The 23,268-nt window shown below is 46.6% G+C and overlaps 1 protein-coding gene across 2 annotated transcripts in view; it reads right to left on the bottom strand.

Annotated features, from left to right (window-relative positions):
• LOC310850810 (kazrin-like) overlaps positions 1 to 23,268 on the bottom strand; it is a 209,725-nt gene that overhangs the window by 74,290 nt on the left and 112,167 nt on the right. The window contains exon 1 of one of the 2 annotated variants that reach the window (XM_083752781.1): positions 59 to 259. The exons of the other annotated variant lie outside the window; for it this stretch is intronic. Coding sequence (XP_083608907.1) covers positions 59 to 89 — 31 coding nt within the window. The 5' untranslated portion in view covers positions 90 to 259. Of the gene's footprint in view, positions 1 to 58; positions 260 to 23,268 lie in introns of those variants that run through there. 2 annotated transcript variants of the gene reach the window in all.

Genomic DNA, 23,268 nt, shown 5'->3' with positions numbered 1-23,268 from the left:
AGACGAGGTAGCTATTTTCAGACAGGTAGCCGTGGAAGCAACATCTCTCCCCACATACCAGGTTTGTTCTCCTCGCTTTCCGACTTCATGGTGCGGAGTCTGGAGAGGGGAAGGGGAGACTCGGTCCTGGAGATTTGAAAGATTTCCTTCTTTCTCTTTCTTTCTTTCTTTCTTTCTTTCTTTCTTTCCCCTCCTGACTCCTCCCCACCAAAGCAGGAAGTGCCCTTTGCGCTACCTGAGCACCTTGGAACCTGACCCTGTTACAGGTTGCAGAGTTTGCCAGCGTGAGCTCACTGAGAGGAAGGAGGCGTGCCCAGGGTCGAGAACTTCACCTGCCTGGCTCAGCCTTCCAATCAGAGGTTTTAAGCTGCACCAAACAAGATTTCTGGGCTCAGCTCTTTCCCCCCCTTTTCTTTTGATGCTGTTCAGCCAGGCCGCCCCTTTCCTTCTCACAGGGGAAGGTACCAAACGGCTCCACTGTTAGAGAAGAAGAAGAAAAGGGAGCAGAAAGAGACTGGGAAGGAAAAGCTTTGGTACAAGAATTTGCCGTCCTCCCATAATGCACTGCCCCGTCACGCTGGGGATGGGAGGGGAGAGAGAGGCTTGTAGCTCCGAGGCAGAGCATATGTTTTGCACATCAAATCATAGAATTGTAGCATTGGAAGGGGCCCCCAAGGGTCATCCAGCCCAACCCCCTGTGATGCAAGAATCACAGCTAAGTTATCCCTGACAGATGGTCACCCAACCTTTGTTTAATCATGGAATTACAAGACTCAATGGCCAACTGTCTGCAATGCAGGAATCACTCGTGTGCGGTCCCTGATTTTGGGGACCGCAACCAGGAACAGGCATTTCTCAGCTCAGGAGAGCTGCTGCTGCTGCCGCCAGTCAGGGAGGACAGCACTTGAACATGAGAGACCTGCTCATATAAAGAGACATTGCTGGACTCCAACTCCCCTTGTCCCAGTTAGAATGACCAATGGTCAGGGAGTGATGGGAATTGCAGTCCTACAATATCTGAACGGCCATTAAGTTAGCAGCCTTTGGTCCACAGTGACTGGCAGTGGGTCTCCGAGGTTTTTAGACATGTCTAGTTCCCAACTCTACCCAGAGATGCTAAGGACTAAACCTGGGAACCTTTCTGCATGCAAGGCACTATGGTCCGTCTTGTAAAGATGCTAGTCCTCATGGTTTCAAATAAAATTTGAAACCTGGTATCTTTTGCATGCAAAGCATGGATGTGCCAGCACTTAGTCCCATTCCTTCTTCCTCTACCTCTGAGCAAATTTCTCCCAATAAACACATTTTTGCAAGGCAATCTTCCCTCCGCATATAAAGCATTTTTGTATGTCTTCATTACATTGACCTATTAGCTTCAGTTAGGGACGCGGGTGGCGCTGTGGGTTAAACCACAGAGCCTAGGACTTGCTGATCAGAAGGGCGGCGGTTCGAATCCCCACGATGGGGTGAGCTCCCGTTGCTCGGTCCCTGCTCCTGCCAACCTAGCAGTTTGAAAGCACCTCAAAGTGCAAGTAGATAAATAGGAACCGCTCTGGCAGGAAGGTAAACGGTGTTTCCGCGTGCTGCTCTAGTTCACCAGAAGTGGCTTAGTCATGCTGGCCACATGACCTGGAAGCTGCCTGCGGACAAACGCCGGCTCCCTCGGCCCATAGAGCGAGATGAGCGCTGCAACCCCAGAGTCGGTCACAACTGGACCTAATGGTCAGGGGTACCTTTACCTTTACTTTATTAGCTTCAGTGGGTCTCCTCTGAGCATGACTAGCAATGACTGCAACACTAGGCCTACTCAGAATAGTCCCGATGAAATTAACAGGCAGGGCTAACTTAGTTTCATTAATTTTAATGGGTTTGCTCTGAGTAGGAATTAGTTGAATGCAAGCCTTTAGTTCCAGCATTTTCTCCTGTGAGTTCTCCCCCTCCCTCCTTTTTTATCCTCACAACAACCCTGTGAGGTAGGTTAGGCTGAGAGCGACAGACCGGCCAAGTGGGGATTTTAACCCTGGTCTCCCAGGTCCTAGTCTGACACTTTAACCACTATACCACACTGCCTGCACAGAGTATTCCAAGTGCAGTTATACCATAGAATTATACAAAACCATTATGATATGTCCTATCAGGTTGGGGGTTGGGCTAGATGACCCTCTGGGTCCCTTCCAGCTCTACAATTCCCACTGGTTGGCACTGGCAAGCCAAACACCGCCCAGTGGTTGCCAGCAGATGGCAAAAGAGGGTTTAAAAAAAATAATCATTAGATCTTCTTTCTCAATGTTTCCATGAAGTCACAGCACTACATGGTTTTGGAATGGGACACAACAGGTTTCTCCTTAATCCCCTGAACTGCTTTTGCTTCCAGTTGAGCAGCTGGGGGGTAGGAAACTTGATTCAGTATTTGGGGACAAGGCTACAAATGAAGAAACACCTGTCCTTTTTGCTAAAGGCAGCTTCCCTCTGTTGGATGATGCCAAGGGATATTGGTTCCCCAGAGGAAGTATGCAAGCTACATCAAACAGTGCTTTTGAGAAGTAATTAAGCTGGAGGCTGTCTTAAAGCACTTCTCAAAAGTGCTGTTTGAAGCGCCACCACCACATTGTGAGAGACTGCAGTCAAACATAACTAAGCCCAACTGCTATTGCTAGATAGACTCAGTCAGGTCATGCCCCCTCACCGTGGAAAGAAGTCAAGGTTCCTCCTTTGTCCATATTCTTTTCCACAATGTAACCATTGAAGAAGGATGTCTGAGGAGACTGTGTTTAGCCCAGATGGGCACATGACTTCTAACAGAACCATCTTAGGGCTTCTGCACAATTAATTTAGAAACACAAACTTGTTCTGCAGCATGTAGCCAGTGAGGACAGACATTTCTAAGCTAGCTCTGAGCTTAGAGCACATGGCTAAAGCTATCTCGCTGTATTTTCTACCCAAGAGCATTTTGCCTGCATTATCCTTGCTGCTGCAGGGAACAACGCATGACTAAGACCTTGAATCTGTAAGTAAACCTACATGATTTTGAATATCTTCACTGTGCCCCTTCACTGTGCAGACAAACTGGAGTAGCCCCAGATTCTCCTGAACTGCACTTGTAAGTCACACTGAATTACTGAAGAAGAAAAAAGAGAAACGAGAACATCCGAATTCTCACCTTAATGCGGGCAACTGGTTGTATGGGGAGGAAAGGGGAGTGTTGGGAAAGTTTGTTGGTTGTAATTTTGTTTCTCATACGGGGACTTGCAACTTGTGTGGGGGTTACGTTCCTGGAATGGAATATAAGGAAAAACACAGCTAGTCGGAGCACCCCCTTGGAATCATCCGTGTGCAAGCAATCTTACCTTCTGGAGTCATGTGCTGAGCAGACCTTGTCCCCAAGTAAGGCACAGTGCTTTTAAGCTCTCAGACTTGCTTACCAGGCTCTGGGAGGCTGTCATGAAATCTTGCGGGGCTGTCCTGTGAAAGCTTGCTAGACCCTGTCATAGCCCACTAAGCAAGAGGGAGAGCTTAAAAACTCTTTCCACATTGGGAAAACCCCACACAAAAACCTCTCCGCTTTCCATGCATTCAATCTGCATGATTGCGTCTGGCCTTCGACTGCATAAAATTGAAATTGTGCAGGTTCAACACATAGCAGTTGTGTTGACTGTATTTTAAAACAAACTCCTTTCTTTTAAAAGGAAGAATGAGAAACTGCGAGAAAGCGAAACTGACAGATCCGTCCATTCTGATACGAAAGTCCCACCACCCTCCAAGGAAACTGCAACAGGCTTGGGCTGAAGGAGCTGCGAGAGTGACTCAAGACAGCGGATTCTGCTTTTGCTGGATTGATTGTGTTGGAGACATTTGAAAAGAGCATGAACTTGATGTCTCAAAGGGGCAGGCTTAATGAGCAGAACACTTTCTCCTCTAAGTCTCCCCTCCTTTAATAAATCCTGTTAGGAGGGACTGCGAGGAAGCAACAGCCTGTTATGTAAGCTATCACGAATCACTTTCCTTAATGCAGTAATGCTCAGGATTACAAGCCAAGACTCAAGCGGGCTTGTATCTTCGATTCGCCTGGTAACCTTTAGCAGGCCTGCCTCTTGTTTTTCGGATTTTTTTCAACGGGCCTATTTGGATTGCAAAACTGTAGGGCAATCGGTCATCGCATGTGTGCCTGAGTGTGTGCAAGGAGGATGGTTGCGCACGGCTATGATCTACTTCCACTGCCTCCAGATTCCTGTTGTTGCTGAGAATTGCAAGTGGTGAAAGTGCTGCTGTTGCACCCAGGTTCTGCTCATGGGCTTCCCATCGTGGCACCTAGATGATCATGGTGAAAACAGGATGGGCCCCCTTTGGCTTGATCCAGCAAGACTATTTGTATTTTATTAAACTTGTTAGTTGCTTTTCCTTGCCCCAGGCATCTCAAAGCAACTTAAAGGTAAAGGTAAAGAAACCCTTGACCTTTAGGTCCAGTCGTGACTGACTCTGGGGTTGCGGTGCTCATCTTGCTTTATTGGTCGAGGGAGCCGGCGTACAGCTTCTGGGTCATGTGGCCAGCATGACTGAGCCGCTTCTGGTGAACCAGAGCAGCACACAGAAATGCCGTTTCCCTTCCCGCAGGAGTGGTACCTATTTATCTACTTGCACTTTGATGTGCTTTTGAACTGCTAGGTTGGCAGGAGCAGGGACAAGCAACGGGAGCTTACCCCGTCGCGGGGATTCGAACCGACGACCTTCTGATCGGCAAGTCCTAGGCTCTGTGGTTTAACCCACAGCGCCACCCGCATCCCTAAAGCAACTCGCCACCAAACAAATAAACAACACATATGGATACATTTAAACCAAGGGGAAAATGCATTAACATCACCCCACCCACTTCTAAAAGGCCACAGATAGTTAGAGGCTAAATGGTGCCATCTTTGAAGCTAGAAACATCTTTTAAGCTAGAAACTTGGGATTTCGCCTGACAGCCAATACCTTTTTCACTCTCATGCTGCCCTCGTGGAACCAGCAATAACTATCCAAGGAAGAAATGCTAATTTGGTTTAGAGTCAAACCAGTGACCTCCAATCGACAGCCAAACCACCGTGTTGCTAGTCCCCTTAAGCCAAACAGCTTCCTGATGCTTTGAAATCATTCAGGGTTAGCTCCAAATTCATGGAGCTGGTGGAAGAGCAACTACTGCAATTAATATATGGACACTTGAAGCAAATCCATTTCCTGGGCATCCAGGCCCCTTAAGGCACAGACACCCAATTTGCAACAAGAAAAGTTTTGGGGAGACTTTCTTCTTTTTAAGGTAGCTTCCTGAAACTGGGTGAGGTGGCCTTACACTCCTCCAACAGAAGGTGGTGCCTGTTCCTTTAAGAGCTGTGAGACAAGAGTAACTTGGGAACCTTAAGGTTAAGAGGTAGTACTCATAGAAACCAAGTGCAAGTATTTTGACTAGCAGTGGGGTATTGGATCAGGCCAGCAGGGTGAATCTAATAATCTCTCCCTCTGCCACCCCAAGTTTGACCAGTAGGTGTGGCAACCCCACCTCTCGGTGATCCGGCACCACAATGATGTCAGGTGTCACAGAGTGAGCCTGTCGGAAAATTATACAATTAAAAGTTGGTGTTAACTTTCTATAGCAAAAACACGTTCTTCACAGACTTGGCTGAGTGTCGGGCATAATAAGCACAGCAGCTCATTCCCTCTGGGTCTTATTCCATGAAACCAGTTGCTGAGACTAAAGGTTCCCACCTCCTCACAGCTGCACATGGGCAGGGCCTTGCAGAGCCAGGCAAAGGCCCGGGCCAGGTAGAAAATGTGCCCCCCTTTTTTTACCTTGGGGATAACTGAAGTCTTATAAATAAGTAAGTATATAAATAATTTTCACAAAAGTTATGCTGACAAATAATTTTATTTCAAGGCTTGAGCCGTATCTGCATATAAAGACAAAATGGAAAATATAGATAAATATGTTGAGCGAGGCCCCCTTTGGAATTGGAGGCCCAGGCCAAGTGGCCCATATGGCCCCCCCTCTGTCTGGGCCTGCGCATGGGGGCACCACCTGGGGGCACCGTGGCAATCCACCCAGCGGGCGGTGCAGTGAGCTGCCCACGGAGTCTGCCTTGTGGATGCAAGCCCCATGCTGCCATTTTGGGCACCGTGGGGCCCCGAGCCACCGTGTCACTCCCAGGAGAGATGCATGGTTTGGGTGCACGGCGGTAAGTGCTGCCCCCCCCCACGGTGTGCCATTTTGTCACCCCCCCCCAAGGATGACACCCGGGACAGACCACACACCCTGAACCCCCTTTCCTATGCCCCTGGCTTCTCTACATTGGGGTGAGAATGTCCCCTGTTTGAAACCCTGGAGAGCCTGTGGCGTTCGTACGGAGCCCCCGGTCGTCTCATGAACTATTGACCCGTACACCACTAATCCGCTGCCACCAAGCAGGTCCTCCCCAGTAAATCACTCTCAGTCAGGTTCTTAAGTTAACAAAGAAGAGTGTAGTTTATTGCAGACACAAATAAACTTTAACTGCATTCAAAACGTTGTTACTCTTGACCTTCTTAGTCTTATTTTTATCCTGTCTCTAACTCTTCTACCTCCCCTCACACAAGAACCAACTGAACTAACTGTCTCTCTATTTCCAACTGTCTGCCAACTGCTTTCCCAACCAACCAACTAAAACCAAACAACCCAAACCTTGGGCTTAGCCCTTTTATAAACAGGTAGGCTCCACCTCTGCCTTTTCTCCTGGTCTACCTATTAACTCTTTCTCTCCCCCTGTACAGACATTTTAGAAAGAACGGGCAAACACCACAGTGCCAGTGAGTGAAGGCATCACTAAGTGAGCTGGACCAATGGTCTACCTCGGGATAAAGTGGCTTCCTATATTCTGAGCTGACTGTCAGAGCTTCAAAGTGCTGCACAACACTCGAGTTCAGCCATGGCAACCAGCTGATGGTCAGGGTTCACCCAGAGTCGTGCACAGGGCTTTGCAACCATGGCAACTGGTTGATTCTTGGTGCCTGCAAAGCGCTGCTGAGGGAGCTTTGCAGGGGCAGAATTCGCCCGACCTCTAAATGCTATGTCCCAGTTGATCAGAGAGTGAGACCAAGTGTTGGTGTGAAAGGCTGTTTCTCTTCAGGTGGCTTCAGCGACAGAGCGACTTCCAATGGGGAAGAAAGCTAACAAGCGGGGCTGCCATTTGCTTCCTGCGCACACATCCCAAGCTGGCCAAAGTGAGAGACATTGATTCGATCAAACAGCAGACTTCCCCCCCACATGCACAATGCACTTCTCGTCACTTAAAAGTTGGAAGCGTTGCAAGAACAAGGACTCTCGCTTGCTTGCAACACGTAAATGCGAGTACATGGCACCAAAGTGAATTAAAGGGTCGTCCTCGTGGGAAAAGGGGGAGAGGAGCCGCTGTCTTAATGGTGCTTAGGAGAGGCAGTGGAAAGGAAATATTTAGCAGAAGTGGGCTGGCGGCCAGCATTGCTACCCCAAGCCGTGGTTGCGAAACAAAGTGGCAGGATTCTAGAGCATGGGGAGGGCGACAGCAGACAGGAAATGCCTCTGAATACCAGTCGCTGGGAATGACAAACGTGGAGAGTGTTGCTGCTGCAACTCAGGTTCTGCTTGCAGGAGGCCCATATTAACATCTGGCCAGGACAAGGTGAAGACTTTTTGGGATAGTATAATGAGTTTTAAAAGATATTTAGGTACACCTTTTATTAAAAAATCAGGCATTTTTGCTAGGAATGGTTGGAGAGGACATTAAAAAGGAAGATCAGAAATTCTTCCTGTATGCCACAACAGCAGGAAGACTACTCCTCGCGCAGAGATGGAAACAACAGGATATTCCGACAATTAAAGAATGGCAACAGAAAGTATTGGAGTATGCGGAAATAGCAAGGCTAACTGGAAGAATCCGACAGCAGGACGACGAGAAATACCAAAAAGTATGGTCCAAATTTATGGTATCCTTAGAGAAAACTGTACATAAATAAAAACACTCACAGGATTGAAATAAAACTCATAACGTTTATTGGAAACATTTGGCTAGACCATAAGATGTAATGATGTAATATAATATGTCTAAAGTATAATACAAAAATTTATTAAGGAATTATAGACATTTATAGAATGTATATATAGTAATCATGCTTAAGTAAGAGCAATGTAGAGAAACCAGAAGAGGGGAGGAGGGAAGTTAATTCAGATAAGATATAGACTGAAAGGAGAATAATATTGTTAAGCTATATTGTGTTTAAGATATTTGGGAAAAAATAATAAAAATTATCGGGGGGGGGGGGGGAAATAATATTTGGCCAGGACACTGAACAAGATGAGCCACTGGCGTGATCCAGCAGGGATTTTCTGATGTTTTCTCCAGAGATTTTGGACTCTAGCCCTACGGCCAATGGCACCATCAAGTGACTCTTTAAGCAGCTTCCTTTCTAGGAAACTAGATGTTGCAGTTAAATAAACAACCAGCCTAGAAGCTCTTCTCAGTCTCATCTGTGCAAGGAGACTCCCTGAAGTTTGCCAGGGAGGAAAACAGGCTCCATACAAGCTCATGGGTACTTCCCTTTATCCCACTGTCCTGGATTGAGAAATGGAGATGCCCAGGCAAAAATGTGGCCTTGGCTTCTGTCTCAGCAACTACTTGAATCTAGGATTTTTATAAAGGCCAAATGGAGTCACTGCAAAATCTGGCTGTTTGTAGGTGGAGCTAAGGCAATCCTTGATGGCTTAGGGATGAAGACTGGAGGTGTGCCTGGGGGTCACAGTGGTGGTGATAGTGGAAGAAACCAGGGGCACAAGGTGGTTCTTCAGGCATTAGAGAGAACAACAGAACTCCCTCAAACAGAGCACAGTTAAACTATGGAACCCGAGGCAATGATGGCCATAACCATGGATGGCTTCGAAAGAGGATGGGAGGAGAAGGCTACCAATGGCTACTGGCCACAATGGCTATGTTCTGCCTCCATGGTTGGAGGCAAAAATGCTTCCAAATACCAGTTGCTAGAAACCACGGAGGCGACGGTTGAGAGAGTGCCATTGCCCTCAGGTCCTTCTTGTAGGTTTCCCAGATGCATCTAGTTGGCCACTGTGAGAACAGGAAGATGGACCATGTTAACCTAATCCATCAGTCTCTTCCCAGTCCAGGTTCTTAACTCAGTTTTACTGGCCAAACCATTAAAATACTGGTGTGGCCGGTGAAAATATTAACACCAAAGGTAAAGGTAAAGGGACCCCTGACCATTAGGTCCAGTCGTGACCGACTCGGGGGTTGTGGTGCTCATCTCGCTTTATTGGCCGAGGGAGCCGGTGTACAGCTTCCAGGTCATGTGGCCAGCATGACTAAGCCACTTCTGGCGAACCAGAGCAGTGCACGGAAACGCCGTTTACCTTCCCACTGGAGCGGTACCTATTTATCTACTTGCACTTTGACGTGCTTTCGAACTGCTAGGTTGGCAGGAGCAGGGACCGAGCAATGGGAGCTCACCCCGTCATGGGGTTTTGAACTACCGACCTTCTGATCGGCAAATCCTAGGCTCTGTGGTTTAACCCACAGCGCCACCCGCATCCCTCAATTAACATCAAACCAAAGCAAAATCTCGAAAAACAGCCTGTCCTCACCACCGGCTAAGAGAGTCAAGGAGATAAAACGGAGGCAAAACAGTTGAGGAGATAAAGAGAAAATGACTACCCAAATCAAGCATGAAACCCACTCCGTGCCGCACAGTCATTATGTCTACAGTTTACCGTCTTCGGTTCTGGCTCCCTCCCACCCTCCCCAAACTCTACGATCTGCTCATTGTGTGGGAGCGAACGTGTGTGCTTCCACCACTGCTGCCACCACTTCAGATTCCAGAGGAAGGCAAAATGGCATCCTCCAGATTCTATTGAACTACAACGGGGGGGGGGGGGATAACAACAACAACAACAACCATTTATTATTTGTACCCCGCCCATCTGGCTGGGTTTCCCGAGCCACTCAGGGCGGCTTCCACAAATACCAAAAATACACTAATATGTCATACATTAAAAACTTCCCTGAACAGGGCTGCCTTAAGATGTCTTCTGAATGTAAGATGTCTCTTTGACATCTGATGGGAGGGCGTTCCACAGGGTGGGCGCCACTACCGAGAAGGTCCTCTGTCTGGTTCCCTGTAGCTTTGCTTCTCGCAATGAGGGAACCACCAGAAGGCCCTTGGCACTGGACCTCAGCGTCCGGGCAGAACGATGGGGGTGGAGATGCTCCTTCAGGTATACTGGGCCGAGGCCGGATGAATCTTTTTTCAGCCTGAGCAACAAGTTACGTCACTGAGGGATCTGGTCTGGGCAAAGGAGGCATGGCTGGAGGAGAGGTGCAGTCTAGGGAGTGTCTTAAAGCCCACATTTGGTCTGGGAAACCCCTGAGACCATGCAGACTGCCTCCCTGATTCTTCCCTGCAATCCTGCCCTTTCGTTTCTCTTTCTCAAGAGTTGAAGAAGCCTCTTGCAGCCTTGCATCACTTCTATTCCTTCAGACGTTCTCCCGAAGGTCTTGATTTAGGTCCATCCCTCCTCCCTTTAACGTCTGCCAATCCTCCTACCCGCTACCACCTTGGTAAAGTCAGCATAGCTGTCAACGTCTCCCTTTTTAAAAGGGAAATTCCCTTATTCTCAATAGGATTCCTCGCAAGAAAAGGGAAAAGTTGACAGCTATGAAAGGCAGGCTTTTCAACTCTGTTCTACAAAACGTGGACACTGGTGCGGACAGGGAAGTTAAATGGCTCGTTAAAGGACATGGAGGGTGTTTTTTTTTTTACAAGCCAGAAATGCTTCTGCCTCTTGGCCCCTGCCTGCCCCTTTACAAGCTGAGATCAGCTGCTGAAGAATCAGAGAGAAAAGGCAAGGGGAACTTGCTTCCTCTAAGAGGCCGAAAGGAGCTGCCCTCGCATAAATCTAATGGCAGTCTGGACTGGCAGACTGCCTTCCCTGTGGGAATGAGAGGCCTCTCTTCTCTGTAACAAAGCAAACATAGAATCGTAGAATCATAGAGTTAAAAGGGACCCCAAGGCTCATCTAGTCTAACCACCTGCAATGAAAAAATCACAGAATCCCTGACAGATGGCCATCCAACCTCTGTTTGAAAACCTCCAATGGTTTCACTACATTGCGATATATCGCCAGCTAAACATCATGATATAGTGATATATCACAATGTCTGAAGTAAGAATGGAGCTATGAAGAGGCATTGGCTGCCTTCACGGTTTTGCCTGCGTCATAATTTTTGCATAGCGCACACATGCACATGCACACACCATAATTTGGGATATATTGCCAGGTCAAAAATTATGAAATCAATATCACAGTATAATGATGATAATAATAATAATAATAATAATAATAATAATAATAATAATAAAAAAAATATTTACTTATACCCCACCCTTCGCGGTTCAAAAAACTGGGCTCAGGGTGGCTAACAACAAATTTGAAACACTTAATTGATGCAACAAAAAACAGCATAAAATACAGTATAAAACGTGAATAACAATAAATTCGGAATTCAAAAATCAATTTAGGGGGAAAATCCATCCAATAAACATTAGATGATCACCAGGGCTAGCTGGCTAAATTAGTCCTATTTGGGCCAGCGAGAAGACCAGGGGAGAATTAGCTGTGGGATCCCAGAGCAGGTAATCTTCATAAAAAGGGGAAGGGGAGGGAAGGAAGGGGAATAAAAGATCAGGCTAAGTTCAAACTGAAAGCCAGACAGAATAGTTCTTTCTTACAGGCCCTGTGGAAGAAAGTTAAATCCTGCAGGGCCCTGGTCTCATGGGACAGAGCAGTCCACCAGGTCGGAGCCATCACTGAAAAGGCCCTGGCCCTGTTGGAGGATAATCTAACTTCCTTAGGGCCCAGGACCTCTAAACTATGATTATTCATGGACCTTAAGGTCCTCTGCAGGGCATACCAGGAGAGGCGGTCCCGTAAATATGATATGAGCTTCAAACCGGTTTTGGACGATATATCGATATATTGCCCAGCCCTAGAGAAGGGCCACAGATCAAAGGCAGAGCATCATCCGCTTTGAATGTAGAAAATCCCAGGTTCAAGGCCCCAGTGCCTTGAAATTAGGGCTCTGAAACTGTGGAGAGCTGCTGCCAGCAGTTCTACGATTACATTCCTATGATTTTATCCTGCTTTTCTAATACAAAGGGCACCCAGATCAAATCAACAAATAAAATGCCTAGGGAGAAGTAAGGAAGGAGCAATTGTATGTGGGGACTCACTTTAGCTCAGCGCTAGATCACTTGCTTTGCATGCAGAAGGTCCCAGCTTCAATCTGTGGCACCTCCTGGTAGGGTTGGGGAAGCCACTGGAGAGCTGCTGCCAGCCAGTGTTGACAATATTGAACTGGGTGGACCACTCGCAGCTGGCTCAGGATAAGGAAGCTTCCTATGTTTATTAGGAGCACTCACAATTCAGTCTTATAGAGCACCTGCTGGGACTGCAGAAGGTCCTAGAGTTAATCCCCAGCATCTCCCGGTCGGGCTGGGGATGTGCTTTGCCTATAACCCCAGAGAGCTGCTGCCGGTCAGTGTACACAAAGATGGAAGAAGGGTCTGACTCAGTGCAAGTAAGCTATAGGGTGAATGTCGCCCGGGTCACATCGCCCTTTGTGGATGAATGTGTGAAGAGGTGAACTCTGATGGCAGGGCATCCCCACCCCCCCTTTCATTGCAATATAGACTTGTATGAAGAAGAGTTTGGATTTGATATTCCGCCTTTCACTCCCTTTAAGGAGTCTCAAAGCGGCTAACATTCTCCTTTCCCTTCCTCCCCCACAACAAACACTCTGTGAGGTGAGTGGGGCTGAGAGACTTCAGAGAAGTGTGACTAGCCCAAGGTCACCCAGCAGCTGCAATGTGGAGGATCGGAGACGCGAACCCGGTTCCCCAGATTACGGGACTACCGCTCTTAACCACTACACCACACTGGCTCTCCAGTGTGGGAGAGAGAGTGGAGAAGGCCAGCTGTTTTTGTGAAGGACCTGGGAGGGTAATAAGAGCTTTTAGGAGGGATGCTTTTTTTGCCAGATGCATTTGCTGAGTGCCTGAAACAATGAGCGCCTCTTGGTGCTCCTGTAATCCACGATGATCATAATTCAAGGAGACCAAATTATTGCTTTCCCGACACCCAGGAGCTGCCCCACAAACCACACTTCCATCTCCCAGCAAGCACCAGATAGCTGATAACTTGTAATTATTTTGAAAAGGACACTGGGCGGTACATTCATCAGGATGCTATTAGGAGACAGACGTGTCATGAGGTTCGTTAATTCCCCACCCTCGTTACAGCTGTAGCAAACGAGGAAGGACAAATGTTGATGTTCTCTCTCTCTCTCTCTCTCTCTTACACACACACACACACACACACACACACACACACTCTGAATCACAGCCCTAGAAAACAGAGCAATCTGGAGTCATTTCCTGCTCAGAACCCATCAAAGGGATTTTTTAGGGAGGTGTAATGTTGTTGTTGTTCTTTGCCACAAAAAATGACACGCATTTATCCCATGCCTTTAAAGTTGCTTCCATTAGATATGATCCTTCACGTCTTCAAACATTGTAATCAGAAGACGCAAATGGCTTGCAAAATGAAAAACAAACATCAGACCAGAGAATGGGGGTCAAGGGGAACTGGGAGGGGGATGCGAGGACTGATGGCAGAAAGAGAAACCCATTGGTAAAATAGATAAAACAATTCATGTTAATTAGAAAATAACACCAACAAGCAGAAGAGCAATAGGGTGGAAATGCATGGAAAAAGTTGAGCACTTAGAAAGTAGATTTATGATATTTCTCTGTCTTTTTAATTTTTTAAATTAAAAACCAATATTATTACTGTTACAGTGGTACTTCGGGTTAACAACTTAATTCATTCTGGAGGTCTGTTCTTAACCTGAAACTGTTCTTAACCTGAGGTACCACTTTAGCTAATGGAGCCTCCCACTGCCACCGTGCCGCGGCGGCGCAATTTTTGTTCTCATCCTGAAGCAAAGTTCTTAACCCGAGGTACTATTTCTGGGTTAGCGGAGTCTGTAACCTGAAGCGTCTGTATCCTGAAGCGTATGTAACTCAAGGTACCACTGTATATTCTGACAATTTGTAGTCAAAACCATTGTTCAGAATTAAATTAAATCAAGTGACCTGTGAAATGGGGAAGGGGGCTACATAAAAATCCTATATAGTACTGTGAATAAATTAAAATGAAAAATATCATTTCCATTGCCATGCCAGAAATGTAAAAACAAAGCCCACCTCTCATTAAATTTGTTTTCTTGATTATGTAACTTGGGTCAACCCAGCTCAGTACCCCCTTAACTGACTCCAGAGCTGCTTACAAAAGCCAGTCCCTTCCCGCAGGCTTATAGTCTGGAAAAGGCACCACGCAAACTAGGGTGCTAGTTCTTAGTTACTGTAATCTTGCAATTACCAGCTGAACTGGAGGCTAGGTGCAAAGAAAGACAAACCCTTCGATACAGTGCATGTTTTAAGCACAGCTTCCTCGAGCTGGATTCTTCGTGCTGGACTCTTAAGCAATTGCGGTTGTTTTCGCTACAGTTGAATAAACCCATTACACATCCATTAACCCCAGGAGAAGCTCCCTTCCTAGGCTTCGCCAAAGTTTTAATAGTGATTAGACAAGAAGTGCCTGCTTTTTACCAACAGGTGGTCTTCCAGGCAGGGAAATGTTTTGCTGCAGGGAAATGTTTTGCTGCCAGATGGTTCCAGACTACACCAGGGCACCCAGGCAGAAAACACTCGTTTTGCAACTGTGATCAGGGTGGAAAAGAGCAGTGTAGGTGCATTGGTTAGAGCAGCAGAGAGTAGGGACCTGGGAGCCCCAGGTCCCAATCCCCACTGTGGCGTTTGCCCTCCTATGTGTGTGACATCATACTGGGTTCACAGGGAAAGGGTTAACTAATTGCAAAATGACTAACCAATGGGAACCCAGGGGGCAGAGTTAAAGGTGTATAAGATTTAAGCACAGATGTTTTTAGTGAGTTAGAGTTGTTGAGAAGACAGTCTGGAGTTAGGAGAGACAGAGAAGATAAGTCTGTAGGCTGGGCTAGTCTGGTGTGAGAGAGGGAGAGAATTTGTTAAGAGGAGTCAGTCAAACAGTTGAGATAATCAGTCAGAAGGTATAGGCCGGTAAGGAAACTAAAGTTAAGATACTGACAGGAATATTATCTGAGAAACCAAAAACTTGTTAATGTTTGTAAAATAAACTTGGTTTTTTTTTGGTTCACTTTTAACAACTGACTGGAAACAGTGTTTTACCAGAGAGTAACTGGTTGGTGGCAGTGGGGAAGTGAGCACAGTGGTGGCACAGGGATCAATAGACCATTAAACATCCGTCCGGGGACCCTGTGTGATCGCCACACCCACTCTTTCATGGAGCTCGCACAGTAACCCTTGGCCACTCACACCTTGCCAGATGTTACAATCGCCCCTCTCCTCCCCACATGGGATGTTCTGAAGGCTCTCCCAACCCCATGAACCAATTTCAGGGAGCATAGGGGATCACAAGGGTGAGGGAAAACCCCATTGTGAATATGGAACTCATTGTTCAGGGCTTCCATTGATGGCATGTGTGTGTTGGGGGGGGGGGAGGGAATCCCACCCAGCATGTTGAATTTTTAAGTAAATTTCTAGTCCTTAAATTGCAAAGGGGTGGCGCTGTGGGTTAAACCACAGAGCCTAGGACTTGCCGATCAGAAGGTCGGCAGTTCGAATCCCCGCGACGAGGTGAGCTCCCATTGCTTGGTCCCTACTCCTTCCAACCTAGCAGTTCGAAAGCACCTTAAAGTGCAAGTAGATAAATAGGTACCGCTCCGGCGGGTCTGGTTCGCTGGTCTGGTTCGCTGGTCATGCGCTGGTCTGGTTCGCCAGAAGCGGCTTAGTCGTGCTGGCCACATGACCCGGAAGCTGTATGCCAGCTCCCTTGGCCAATAAAGCGAGATGAGCACCGCAACCCCAGAGTCGGCCACGACTGGACCTAATGGTCAGGGGTCCGTTTACCTAAGGTGAAAAGGCGTGTTGGAAATTTGTACAGTATTCCCCTCCTCCCTCACTTTTTGCATTCAATAGGGTTCCTTTTTTAATTCTGTGGGGGGGGGGGGTGAGAGTAAGTGCATGAAGGGAAACAATCTTCAAACAAATAAGATTTCAAAGGAAGACTGGCCACAAAGCTAGAAACCCCCCCCCCACTGCAAGAGCTAAAACATTTCATTGGCCCATTGTATGGTGAGGTATTGTGTGTTTCACCATGACCTTTCTGCTGGATGATTGTTCTCAAATGATTTACAAATTCCACGCATGCCTTTCAGGGCAACGAGATATGTCATCCTGCAGCACAAATTTGCGACCTGTCACATCTCGAATGCTGCCCTCTGTCAGGCGTGATCAGACTGCTGGTCCATCAGTCCCCATCGCCCCTGCCGCTTATAGCAATGTGGGCAAAAGGAGAGCAGGTTGACGCTGATCCTCTATCTAACCAGCTGCAAAAGACGATGCTTTCTCTCCTGCAGGTGGAAAGCTCTTTTCCTCTCCTGCCTGAATTGACCCCTCAGCTTGTGTTCTGCATATGGAATCCCAATCAATCCTTTCAGCCAGCCAGCCAGCATCTGCCTTGGCTGCTTTTCAACCTGAGGACTCCTCTTTGAGTCAGCAACTTCCCCCTCCTCTTGCTCCAGCTCCAATAATATAGCACGCAACAGGTATCAGAAGTAGGGTCACCCAACAAAGTCAGGAGGAGACAGCTCTATCCAGGACATCCCTATAAGCAGGGGAAGAAATCCAGCTACATCAGTTTAAATTTGTCATGACCCCAGAGTCCAGCAGTGACGAGGACGCTGATTCATAGAATCACAGGGTTGGAATGGACCCTGAGGAACATCTAGTCTAACCCACTGCAATGTAGCAACTAGAGCTAAAGACTCCCCAGTGGATTTCCATCCAACCTCTGTTTACAAATCTCCAATGAAGGAGAGTCCACCACCTTTTGAAGGAGTCCTTTCCACTGTCAAACAGCTCTTACTGTCTGAAAGTTCTTCCAAATAATTAGTCAGAATCTCCTAACTTGAATCCATTGGTTCAGGTCCTACCCTCTGGAGCAGCAGAAAACCAGCTTGCTCCATCTTTCAAGTGGCAGCCTTTCAGATACTTGGAGATATATTAAGCATTCCTCATAAGACTTTATTTCCAGACTCATCATAATCTTGGGCGCCCTCCTCTGAACACCTTTCAGCTTGTCAGTTTCCTTCTTCTTAAACCAGGGTGCCCAGAACTGGACACAGGACTCCAGGTGAGGTCTGACCAATGCAGAATAGAGCTACCAGAAGTCATAATAATAATAATAATAATAATAATAATAATAATAATAATAATACTCCACCCAGCTGGCTGGGTTTCCCCAGCTACTTTGGCTGGCTCCCAACAGGGGACTAAAAACAGAATAAAAATACAGTAATGCATCAAACATTAAAAACTTCCCTAAACAGGGCTGCATTCAGATGTCTTCTAAAAGTCAGTTATTTATTTCCTTGACATCTGATGGGAGGGTGTTCCACAGGGCAGGTGCCACCACTGTGAAGACCCTCTGCAAGGTTCCCTGTAACCTCACTTCTCACAGTGAGGGAACCACCAGAAAGCCCTCGGCGCTGGACCTCAGTGTCCGGGCTAAATGATGGGGGTGGCCGTTTAGGGTCATCAGCGAAGGAACTGACTCTGAACCTGACCCTGGTGATCAGTAGACCACTGAACTCAAGGCTGGCAGGCAGAAGCCACAGGACCAGGGCTTGCAGAACCCAAAGCAGGACTCTTAGGGGCTCCTTCCTCTGGAACTAAGGAACCACAATGCCTGGCAAATCCAACACTGCAAAAGAGCAGGGGAAGTGTCTGTTTTCAGGCCAGAGGGTTGGCCCTTTAAGATACTCAAATTCTCCAAAGAGAGGGGAGCTTAGGAGAGGTGGCAGAGACTCAAAAGACCTCTATCAGCTTCCAACGCTAGGTGCTCTCCATGGTTCTGAAGCTACCAACCTGCCTGGCTGCCTCTGTGGGCTCCTCTCAGCAGGGCCCAAACCAGAAACCATGACATATTTTTAAATGTTTTTCTAATTCATTCCACTTCTTCTGAATTCCAGTTAAAACCAGGAGAATGTCTGATGCTAACTCAAGTCCTAGGAGTATTGTGTAGTTTGCTGTAGCACTCAGATCCTGCAGAATTTCCTCCCTCTCTATGCAACCAGTGCCTCTCCAGGGATCCCAGCACCGTCCCTACGGCTCTGGAGCGGCACCGGCAGCAAACCTCTACACAGCGTATGTGCGGTGTCGCTACGTACAGTGCATGCATGTGACGCCGCATATGTGCTGTACTTAGTGGATTGCTGCTGGCGCCTGGATCCTCTGCTTGCGGCTACACCCGCAAATGGAGGATCCTCCGAAGGCGGGGCTGCTCGCGCCCCTGCAAGCCCCCGCAGGGTGACTTCTTGTCACCCCTGCAAACATGGAACCCGGGGCGTACCTCCCCCCATTCCCCCCTGTTGCGACGCCACTGCTGATGCACATTTATAAAACACTGCAAAAAGGGCAATTGTAATACTCTTGTAGGTATGACTTCATCAAGATTCTTCTGTGTGTTACGTTTTTATGGATGCAGACACAAAAACATCCTGAAATAATCTTGTTTCAATCATACGCACAAAGGCTATCAACTTTTCTTTTCTTTTGCATTGAACTCCCACCAGTAATCAGATTGGTTTTGTCTTTCATCTTCCTGCTTAATGAATTCTATTTATGCCTCATCTTTCTTCAGAAAGTTCAAGGTGGTGTCCATGATTCTTCCCCTCCCAATTTGTATCTTTCAACTCATTTGTATCTGGTTAATCCAGGAAGCTTCAAGAACCAAAGGGGTGGGGGGAATTCTTTTTGTGTTCAACACTCTAACCACTACACCACACTGCCTTTCACTGGATATGTTTTATTTCTTAATAGTACACATTTCTTCCTTTAGGTATACCACACTGAGCATGACAAGTAAAAGGAGGAGGGAACTTAAATTCTGTAGGAACAAAAAGCCAAACTTTTTTTTTAAAAAAATATACTTTGTATGATTAAAAAAAGGGACACTTCTGTTTTGCGGTGTAAGCGTGTCCTAATTTTGCATTTTCAGTGTATTTCTGGCTAGTCAGAAGAACATATGGGAGCTTCCTGGAGGGTTTATATAAAGAATCTTGGTGTGGATTTTACTGCTCTGAGGTTTCTGCATAATCACCCTTGGGAGGGAAAAAAAGTGTTGAGTCAGGACTAAAAGCCCAAAGGGAGAAGCAGCTCAGCAGCTCATCACCCGTTCACCAAGCAGAAATTTAACCTCTGCAGAAATGTTCCCTATTCATCCACAATGTCCCACTTCCCAATCACCTACTATAGGCAGGGCAGAGTAATTTCACTAAGGACAATATATCACCCCCCCCCCGTGTGTTTATGTGTGTTAAAATAGCTACACACTGCTGGAAAACAACAGATAACAAGGCTAGGCAGAGGGCAAAGAGAATATTTCCCTGCTATCCCCTTCCAGGGGTTCTATGAGTAGGCCAAATCACTCACAGAGGGCACAAAGCAAGGCAGATGAGGGGGGTGACCTGGGAGAGTCCCGAGGGCCAGATACAGAAGCCCCAGGGGACACATTTTCTCTCTGGGCTTGAGCCACAACACTCCTGAGGCAAGCAAACAGGAGTGCCTAAGAATAGTGACTGTCGTTCGTTCTTGTGCTCCTGAAGAGGTTATTAGGAACACAAATGGGTTAATGAATTGGGGACTGGGCTTGCAAAAATCCATCTATTTCACACGCACAAACATTTGGGGCAGGGGAATAGTTCACTTTACCAAGAGAGGGGTTCTGAATTGGGTTCACTGCTCACCAGGGCTCACTTTTTGTTCCACCCAAAGCCTCTTACCAGTGTTGAAACCTGCAATGGAGTCTCAACTTTTTTTATGCCCTAGAAATTTCATCTCTCTCTCTGTCTCCTGTCAGCTCCCCCCTCCTAATCAGAGGGTCTAAGCTGCACTAGTTTTTCCCCTCCTGATACTGCACAGAAATCTAAAATAAGCACCAAGAAACACATGGAGAGATGCGGCCCACATTTTTCATGTATAATCATTCAGGGATGGAAGAATCTCAGGGACTGAGCACCTGCTTGGCAGACAGAAGGTCTCAGGTTCGAACGGCCAGTCAGGCAAAACACTTAGGGCCAGTGAAGGGGGTTGCCATGGAGACAGTGTTGCCAGGGGAGAGTCTCAAGGACCTGATACTGAGGCCTAGAATGCCACATTTGGGGCCGAGGGATGAGGCTCCCCAACCCTACTATATTAAACTTACTTGAGAGCAAACAACAGGGAAGTTTTTAATGTTTGACATCTTCTTGTGTTTTTAATATTCTGTCGGGAGCCACCCAGAGTGGCTGGGGCAACCTAGTCAAGAAGAAGAAGAAGAAGAAGAAGAAGAAGAAGAGTTTGGATTTGATATCCCGCCTTTCACTCCCTTTAAGGAGTCTCAAAGCGGCTAACATGCTCCTTTCCCTTCCTCCCCCACAACAAACACTCTGTGAGGTGAGTGGGGCTGAGAGACTTCAGAGAAGTGTGACTGGCCCAAGGTCACCCAGCAGCTGCATGTGGAGGAGCGGAGACGCGAACCCGGTTACCCAAGATTACGAGACTACCGCTCTTAACCACTACACCACACTGGCTCTGTGGACGGCATATAAATAATAAATAAATAATAAATAAAATCAGGTACAGTATGTATGTTTGCATGCCATTTTGTGCATTTTTACCCACACTTGCCTCCATAGATGCTCATTTTTGTGTGTGTGTGTGCATGCACATCTTTGAGCTGGAAACTCTATCTCAAAAGCCAGAGGAGCAATGCAGAGTCTAATGGACTACATGGAAATGGCGGAGATGACTGGCAGAATCCGAGACCAGGGAGAAGAGTTGGTGGAAGAAGATTGGAGGAAATTTAAAATTTATCTACAGAAACATTGTAAAATTTTTGAATGTTGATGACATTGAAATGAACTGAAGGGGTTCTAGCAACAAGGTTAAAAATAAGATTGGATTGATAATAGATAAATTAATTGGATATGAATTTGCTGAATTAATTTTTAAAAGGGATACAAAAAAGGGAGATGTGAGGAAGTCAGCAAAATAAGTGAATCAAAGAGGAGAAATCAAAAAGAGGGATTTTTGTGTTTTCTTTTTAGTGTTTTTTTCTTTCTTTCTGCTTTTTCTACCTTTTTTATAAGTTAAATGTTTGTATTTTTTGTATTTTGTAACTTTATATTTTTGTGTATGTGTTTTTTCTTTTTTCTGTTTGTTGTTATTCCTAAAATTTAATAAAATATTATTATAAAAAAAGCAATGCAGAGTCATATTCCATTTGGAAAGATAAGGTAAAAAGGTAAAAGTAAAGGACCCCTGGACGGTTAAGTCCAGTCAAAGGTGATTATGGGGTTGCGGCGCTCATCTTGCTTTCAGGCTGGGTGGGGTGTTTATGCACAGACAGCTTTCCAGGTCATGTGGCCAGCATGACTAAACCACTTTTGGCGCAACGGAACACCATGACAGAAACCAGAGCTCACAGAAATGCCGTTTACCTTCCTGCCACAGCAGTACCTATTTATCTACTTGCACTGGCGTGCTTTTGAACTGCTAGGTTGGCAGGAGCTGGGACAGGGCAACAGGAGATCACCCCGTTGCATGGATTCGAACCGCCAACCTTCTGATCGGCAGGCCCAGTGGTTTAGACCACAGTGCCACCTGCATCCCTATTGTTTGGAAGGATAGCTGTGCTTCAAAATCTGCATGATGTGTGGAGCAGTTAGAATTAGGTAGGTCCGTACTGAAACGCAAACCGAGCCTAATTTCTCCCTTGTCCCCTAATGGCATTGTGTTTAGTACCTTGCTATTTCCATTTGTGAAATGCCAAGCTCGCCTGTGTTCAGTGATTGCACCTATCTGGGCTCTTCTGATTCTCAGGGACTGTGTGGAAGCCGCCGATAAGGTTCTCCTTTTGCCGTCTGCGGAAATGCATTTTGTGCTCTCTGATCTTTAAGCTACACTTCACACGCTGTTCATGGTGGCAAGCAGAGGATCAAGCAGGGAGTGGAAAGAGAAAGACAAGCACTGGGGACGCTGCCAAAAGGAAGCTCCAAATCGCTAGCAAACAAATCTGCTGGTGGCAATAATTCATTCATTCATTCATTTTTTAAAAAGCAAAAGTAGAGGTTGATGTTTGATTGTGAAGATACTTCCCCCCCAACCCCAGCACAGACATGCATGCATGCGGAGGCATTTTTAATTAGGATTTAAGCCTGCAAATGCAAATATATGCAAATAACATAAATATGCAAATAACATAAATAAATATATGCAAATGTAAATAACAACAACAACCTCCCCACACCTTCCCCGACATCAATTCTGCTTTCTACTGTTTGCTTTTTACAGCCAATGAATTGTAAAGCCATTTCTCGCCTTTTCAAAGAAGCAGCAAAGGGGCAGTGACTTGCGATTTGTCTTTCCCTAATGTAAGAAATGGAAGGGAACCTTTGGAAGAAGAAGCAGCCAGCGGTCCCACCGTCAGCCCCATTCAAGAACATGGTACATTCCTTGGATCCAGAACCAAACCAAAGAAACCCAGTACCTGGGTTTTAGTTCAGAATCTGTTTTCATTATCCCTCCCATTAAAACAACAACAACAACAACAACAAAATTCTAGTCTTGAAAGCTGAGGGAGATTAAACCTGGTTTTGAGCCCTGGGTTGCTTGGCTATTTGTTGAATTTTATGTTAAAAGCATCTCTAAACTGCTTAATATTTAAAATCTCTAAATGGTGCACACGAGTAAGGTCCTCCCTGCTTGCCAGAGAAGAGGCAAACTCGAGGTAGATGTTCAAAAGGTCTCCATCCATTTGGCACATTTGCTGGTGCAAGTTGCTATCCTTTCGGTGCCGCCTAGTTCCTTTGCAATACCAGACTACGACACTGGGCGGGGATTTGAACCTCGATCTCCCAGGTCCTAGTCCAACACTCCCTCACCAATACACCCAGCTGGATCTCTCAACCCTAGACTCAGTCTGTTTTTGTGTGCTTGTCCCCAACCGCTTGGCTCCCCCCCTTTTTTTGGGAGAAGAGCATCTGTTGATGATTCTTCAAA

Source organism: Podarcis gaigeae (genome assembly GCF_964106915.1).
Source record: "Podarcis gaigeae genome assembly, chromosome: 8".
Lineage (NCBI taxonomy): Eukaryota > Metazoa > Chordata > Lepidosauria > Squamata > Lacertidae > Podarcis > Podarcis gaigeae.
This window is presented reverse-complemented; position numbering and strand designations above follow the sequence as displayed.